We start from the raw sequence: 7,274 nt of genomic DNA, 5'->3' as shown, positions 1-7,274 counted from the left end.
ATGCCTTAACTTTGAGAACCCCGCTTGGATTGCGACAGGGGTAAATAGAGTCTTCGGTGGAGATCCGCTTTTTTCTGCTCGGCCTAGAGGGAACTCAAAATATGGCATTCGGAGAAAGACATCACAATTGGATTAATTTAACATTCAAATTAATCCATTACGATTTTAAAAAAATAATTAAGCCATCACGATTTTGATGGATCTATTCAATTCAACTGTAGATATATTCAAGACCAATCAAATGTATACCAGAACATGAGAAAATAGGTAAAATTCAAAAGAAAAACGATTATTGATGCAAAGCACATGATCAAAGCAAATAAGTGGATTAGACAAGACGATTATGAATTCCTGAACATCAACCAGGATCTAATTAAACAAAAAATTAGTCAAACATAAAGGTACGAGTAGCTAGAATATGGTCTAATACTTAATAGTACAAATTCTAACATCTACCAAACAAGTCTAGGATCAACTCAGCAAACTTGTACAATGCTTGTTCGCCCATGAACTCTTGCTACAAATTGAGTGAAAGGCTTTGCAGCAGAGCTTACGAAGGCACTGCAAAAACACAGATCAAATCATTCATAACAGAACTGATTAAACTAAAAAACATGAAAGCCACCATGTAAAATATAGTCTAGTAAGCCCGACCAACTTAGTGGCTACGTGAACCATTCTAACGACAAATGGATAAGCTTTAGCTCTCAATGGACTGCCCATTAATGATATATATATATAATCTAAACAATGAATTGATAGCATAATTCAAATTCTATCACATGATTGTTGTAAGAGGATGACCTGGGAGAGATCAGAAAATTAACAATTCTATATTCATCCAGAATTTTGAGCTATTACAGCTATAAGTTTAATGTAATTGTGTGACTCGATGGACTTGTATATCCACTTGTTAACTACTACTTTCGCAAGAAGTCTAACAATAGTTATTAAAAGTCTAAATCCAATGATTGACTATTACTTTCTCAAGAAGTTTAACAATTATTAAAAGACAGGCTTAGATATCTTAGCACAAACAACCAACTAATATCTTTTGATACATCAACCACTTAATTGTTATGATGGATGAATGACTAAACACAATCCATTAGTGTTACAATTCAAGCAAAATATGAGTTAATACCTTTAGATACATCAACCACATAATTGTTATGAAGCAAAATAAGAGTTAGTACCTTCTTGCAATGTTCTCCCTATAATTTCTGTGAGGTGGGCAAAACACATCAATTACTGAGCTCAAACAGGGAGCTATTTATAAATATGCTGTGTAATTGCTTAAATTTAATGGCATGATGGATAAATTGATTTATCAATACCAAGCTTAACAAACAAGTAAATACTATCTTGACTGAAAATCACCAACATAAGGATGGCTTGATGGGCTAAACCTATTCCTGACACAATTATGATGGTAAACAAAGAGCTATCACCTTCAGTCGATGTTTAATACATAATTATCCTAGGTGGGTGACCTAACAGTCCATAGGTAATATTATATTGTGATCATGCAATGAATTATATCCATCTTGACCACCTGATGAAAATTGACTTCTATTGGGCTTTCTTTCCTTTTTCAATAATTGCATAAATGATATCCATTAGTTGATAGTTTGATCAATGAACTGAAACATCACCAAATCTATTCCAGAAGGCATAACTTACTGTATGTCGAAGTGTCTATCTGCTCAGGCAACTCCTTTATGTCCACCTCAAACCTCTCTTGCACCTTCAAGAAACAGAAATAAATTGATCAGTATTTAATCAAATCACAAAAGATTATTCATGGAACTGGCAAGTATCGGACCTGATTAAGAACATCAGAATCAGCTGCTGATGAGACAAATGTAATAGCGAGCCCTTTGGTTCCGAACCGGCCAGCCCTTCCAACCTGAAGAGGATCATTTCTAAATCAGTTGATAGACTAGCGAACTTACAAAATTCACTTCTCTTTAATTGCTGAATAAAATGAAAGAGTTACCCGGTGCAGGTATGTGTCAGCAGAGTCTGGCATATCATAATTAATCACAATGTTAACACGCTCAATATCAATTCCCCTCCCAACCAGATCTGTAGCAACAAGAATTCTTTTGAGCCCTTCCTTAAAGTTCTTATACTTTGTTAACCTGTGAGAAAGAAATTTATCAATTTCTATACTTGAGCATGGATATAAACTACACAGATACTTCAATAGACCAGGAAAAAACTTGGACATTTATAACTATGCAACACAACAACAATTTCATTGAAGAAAATTTATGGTACATTAAGATTTTTATTCACAATCCAAGTGTCAATAGAAATAGCAATTGAGAAAGAAGATGGGTTGTAAACATGATTGTGCAAAGATGGTTTATTCAGATTTAATTAAATGAAAACAGAGGAAGGTAATATTATGAATATATGCAGTCCACAAGAAATAGACAGTGGATTTCATGCACACAGATAGACAATAGAGTTGAGTGGATGAGAAAACTACATTCGAAACCAATCTTTTGCAAATCATAACAGCCATGCTCAGATTAATCATGGCATGTTTCAGTTGAAATATTTGAGAATATGGCTCCCGAGACAAATTTCATCAACGTGCCAAAATGGTAGAACTCATTCAAAAACTCTACGATACAACTGAAAGGCGCATACCTTTCTTCCTGTGACATGCCAGAGTGTATGCAGATGGATGGAAAATTGCATTCTACAAGCAACTTGTTCAACTCTGCCGCTCGGCTCACGCTTTTCACAAAAATCACAACTTGATTGAAGTCTAGTGCATCCAAAAGATCATTTAGTTTTCGGTTCTTTTCCAATTCAGTCAGTTTGATGTAGTGCTGAAACAATGACAGACAATTAGTTAAGGCCAACCAGAATAATAATAATAAAAAAAATAATCAGCATACCTGTACAAGTCCATGAAGTGTCAGCTTGGCCTCATCGTCTACATATATTTCCATAGGCTGAAAGGTAAGAAGTGTCAGGTGAAAGAGGATTAGGATCTTATCTTCAAGCTAACTGAATCCAGTACCATTTGAATGACACTTGCAGTGCTGCAGCTTATTGCGAACTAATTGGGCATACCAAGAGAATTGTAAAACCTTACAGCTTAGCCTTCCTAACCCAACCCCCCAATAATATATAAAAAGATGCCCAATCAACATCCTCCTCTATACATACACTACCACCAATGGATAAAAGGAAAACGAACTAAGGAACCCAGAAATAAAGTCCCTAAATCCTGAGAGGAGAGGTGAAAGAAGCATTATACTCAAGATTGGGCTTGTGGTAGTTTTGAAGGAAGAGGGCCCTACTCCTTAAAATCAAACCATACTATATAAATTGTGTCTAACTATATGATTAGTCATATTAAGTCGTTCAAAGACATGCTGACCAGGAGCAGACTAAATGTGATACAAAGGTAGAAGCCACAATAAACCAGAATAAAGAACTCAAAGCTTCTATGGCATTACATCTTGCATGAATCTCTTGCACACAGGGCGAATCTCCTTGCTGAGAGTTGCCGAAAACATCATGACTTGTTTGTCGTGTGGTGTCATTTTGAAAATTTCCTGGACATCCCGCCGCATGTCTGCAAAACATAATCAATAGTGAAAAGAAATATCAGTAGTGAACATAAAATAAAAACAGTCAAAACAAAGAAAAGACAGATTACACAAGTATAATCATTGAACAAGTAATAAAAATCATCGCTCGTACCAAGTGACTCCAGCATCTTATCACATTCATCAAGAATGAAATGCCTCACATTCTTCAAATTAAGATCCTTATCTCTTGCTAGCGCCAACACTCTTCCTGGTGTGCCTACGACTATATGTGGGCAGTCATTCTTTAGTATGTCCTTGTGCTTCATGATGTGAACTCCACCATAGAATACAGCAATTTTGATGTCCGGTAAGTATGTGCTGAATCGCTCAAACTCATGGCAAATCTGCAAGAGTATATGTATGAATCAAAATTCTAGATACACTAAATCAGCAATAATCATTCCTCAAAAAAAAAAAGTCAAACCTGGTAGGCCAATTCTCTTGTATGGCACAGCACAAGTGCAGCAACTTGGCCTACAACAGGCTCAATTTGCTGAAGAGTAGAAAGAACAAAAACAGCAGTTTTGCCCATTCCAGACTTTGCTTGGCAAATAACATCCATTCCCAGAATAGCTTGAGGAATACATTCATGTTGTACTGATGAGATGAAAATTGAGGGGTACCCCAGTAAGTAAAAAATAACCTTCTGGATCCTTTAATGGAAAGGTTTACCCTATTCTCCGCCAAACTGAGAAATGTGGAAATGATCTTTACCTGCAAAATACCACCAACATTTATGCATCCGGCCACCACATAACTTCATTAAAAAACTCTATTTAAATTTAAATAACATGATCGGTTATCATGATTTGCTCTCAAATTAAGAAAAGTAAAAAAAAAGTGCAAACAATCAGTCAAAAATTCTAATACACTTCCAAATATAGGAATTTCAATGATTCTCATCTACCTAGGATAAATTGAACTATCGCCAACAGAATGCTCTTTGCTTTTTTTATCAGAAAGTGTTTTTTATAGGAATAAGCTTTACAGCCCAAAATTGAATGCAATGACCTTAATGAAACTACCAATTAACTTGATGTATAGACCATGTGACAGAAAACTAAATAAAAAATATTGAGTTATCGGCCACTAGTTCTGGCTTCAAATGAATGCTCAAACATCCCTTAATTTAAAAGTATACATTTGGCATGCAATAGTATTTCTTGCCTTCAGAAGGATGCTCAAAACCACAATCGACGATGGCACGAAGGAGTTCTGGCTTCAACAGGAAGTCTCTGAATCCGGAACTGTGAATCCCAACATAGCCCCTGTACCATTTACATACTAATTAGCAAATTGTATGTCTTTTTTATAAATTTTGTGGAATTAATCCAATATAAACAAAATCGAGAACAAAATTATGCATTGTTATAGATAAGACGCCTCCAAATCTACAATAAAATCCAGTTTCTAGCCATAGAAAATCCTTAGAAAAAGATAAATTATAGGCATATCGTATCTATCTACGAACACCTCGAAAATATAGACGATAGAAAAGAGCATGGTTCATTGATATCATGAGAAAAAAGCCATGGCAAAAGAATACACCTTTGTGAATAATGAGCTACGACATAAATGTTCAAAAACTAAAAAAGACGAACAGGATAGAGGAAGACTGGTAAAGATCCTTTCTTACTTCTTCACCGCTTCACCAGAGACCTTCGCAGCAACCGAGTCAGGGGCCTTCTCTTCCTCCTCTTCGTAGTCCAGGAGCTCCTCCTCGTAAGCATCGTTATCCTTGACTTCCCCCATACTACACCATAAGAACAAAGATCAGGACAAGATCTATCAAAATCTACAGCCAAAACGCATCCGTAGCGACAAAAAAAGAAACAAACAGAAAAAAAAAAAAAAAAACTCACCTTGGCGACCGGGAACTGGAAACTAGAGTAAGAGAGTCTGCAAGAGAAACAAATCAAGCAAAAAAGAGAGTGCAGGACGACGAGGGTTTTGAGAGAAATCGCAAGAGAAGAGGGATCGGAGGAGGCTAGGGTTTGGAGGAATCCAGGGAGCGGAGAGGAGGGTTGGATAATAAATGGCTGAGAAAGCCAATCCAATGGCGGATTGGATTGGGGCGAATGAGAGAGGCATGATGTGGGAGACTTTTAACGGTTAAGATTGTTTTCGATGCAGAATGATTTTGGGCTTTGCTCCGCTTAACTCACACGCACCGTTCTGAAGTGACCACCGAAATGGGCCGGAGCTCGGAAAGATATATGCTCACTTGTATAGTTATGTTCGTAGCAAATTGGCGTACCATGTTTAACTCGAGCCGGTGCCTAGGCAATGCTGCCTCGCTCAACGTGTAAATTTGTGTAAAGTAGCCTGAGACCTGAAGTGCATCAGGTTAGCTCACACTTTTCCGTAAAATGTGATCACCTTCATATGTGATAACCTTTAGTCCGGGCCGGCTCAGGTAGTCCCTTATTATATTGAAGCCCATAAATTATATATATATATATATTATAAATATAAATATTAATTTAAAATTATATGAGTTTAGATATTAAATATTTAAAATCATAACTAAAATAAATTTTAGTCAGATTTATTTGTATCAGTAATTTTAATTTTTACTAGTTAAATTATATTTGATAAAAAAAATTAAATTTTTTTATAGATTAAATTTGAGTTTTTTTTATTTTTTTTACTCGTGTTAAATTTAATTGATAATTTTAATTTTTTATTATTAAAATTAGATTTTTTTTTTTTTTGGTAATTTTTGTTTTATTAAAATTTAATTAGTAATTTTAAATTTTTTGCTGATAAAATTTTAATTCATTAACAAAATTTAATTTTGATTAATAAATTAAAAATATTTATTAGCTATACTTAATTAATATTTTTTTTATAAAAAATACTTTTAAAAGTAAAAACATATTTAATATTGTAATATTATTTCTTTCTAAATTCTTTCATTGTTTTTTTAATAATTCAGATATTTTCTAACTAAATATTTTTGACTAAATAAATTTTATTAATAATTTATCAAAGTTAAAATTGATAAAAAAAGTTAGTATAGTTCACGAAGCTCCCGTTAATACGGGATTATAAGGAAGAGTTTATTATACGTAATGACTATATCTAGTACACGAATCTATTTCCTTTAAGTCACACAATAATTTTACTGCTGTATCAAGACTTTCCTTCCTCGAATTAAAAATGATTGATAATTTTTTTAAAAATTGTAATTAAAATGTATATTAAAAGTATTACAATAATTTATTTCTTGATTCTAAATTAGTTAATATAAAATATTTTTTATATTTTAAATTTACTAATAATAAAAAAGTAAGATTTTACATAAGATAAAGTTATTGTTATGCGACTTGATTGGTCACTACTTCTAATTATATAAATAATCATTGACAATATATGAAATTGTCCTTTTAAATTTTACTAATAAAATTAAATGTCGCCCCGTAACATGGTTGAGTTGGTTAATACAGGGTAGATATTGTTACAATAGGCAAGGTGTCGAATCTTTGCAAAGCTAAGAAAAATACTCTCCCCGCAGTGGCCAATTGTAACTTGGTCGTAGGGTCAATCGTGTTGGGCTGCTAGGGTGACAAATTCCACATTTTATTATAAGTAACCAAATAAAATGTTTCTAATAATATTTATTTAAAAAGTATTAAATTCTTATTTTCTCCTGCG

At 33.8% G+C, this 7,274-nt stretch overlaps 1 protein-coding gene across 1 annotated transcript; it reads right to left on the bottom strand.

Moving 5' to 3' along the window:
* Positions 1-307: 307 nt before the first annotated feature.
* LOC122056010 (DEAD-box ATP-dependent RNA helicase 15) lies at positions 308-5,686 on the bottom strand. Its single transcript, XM_042617743.1, has 12 exons — positions 5,480-5,686; positions 5,254-5,370; positions 4,785-4,885; positions 4,042-4,214; positions 3,730-3,961; positions 3,483-3,601; positions 2,916-2,972; positions 2,662-2,846; positions 2,000-2,144; positions 1,826-1,909; positions 1,684-1,747; positions 308-561 (listed from the first exon to the last, which is right to left on the bottom strand). The coding sequence occupies exons 2-12, from the start codon at positions 5,367-5,369 to the stop codon at positions 551-553; spliced, it is 1,287 nt and encodes a 428-aa protein (XP_042473677.1). The 5' UTR covers position 5,370; positions 5,480-5,686; the 3' UTR covers positions 308-550.
* Between the last annotated feature and the right edge of the window lie 1,588 nt (positions 5,687-7,274).

The sequence above is a fragment of the Zingiber officinale genome, chromosome 3B, assembly GCF_018446385.1.
Source record: "Zingiber officinale cultivar Zhangliang chromosome 3B, Zo_v1.1, whole genome shotgun sequence".
Taxonomy (NCBI): domain Eukaryota; kingdom Viridiplantae; phylum Streptophyta; class Magnoliopsida; order Zingiberales; family Zingiberaceae; genus Zingiber; species Zingiber officinale.
The sequence above is the reverse complement of the archived record's forward strand: the minus strand, read 5'-3'. Positions and strand labels throughout refer to the sequence as shown.

Excerpts from the sequence above, each read along its gene's own strand:
- LOC122056010 (XM_042617743.1), bottom strand. The coding sequence starts at position 5,369 with ATGGGGGAAGTCAAGGATAACGATGCTTACGAGGAGGAGCTCCTGGAC. Across the intron at positions 4,886-5,253 it reads TCTGGTGAAGCGGTGAAGAA|GGGCTATGTTGGGATTCACA; the intron begins GTAAGAAAGGAT and ends TAAATGGTACAG. Across the intron at positions 2,145-2,661 it reads GGCATGTCACAGGAAGAAAG|GTTAACAAAGTATAAGAACT; the intron begins GTATGCGCCTTT and ends TCTTTCTCACAG.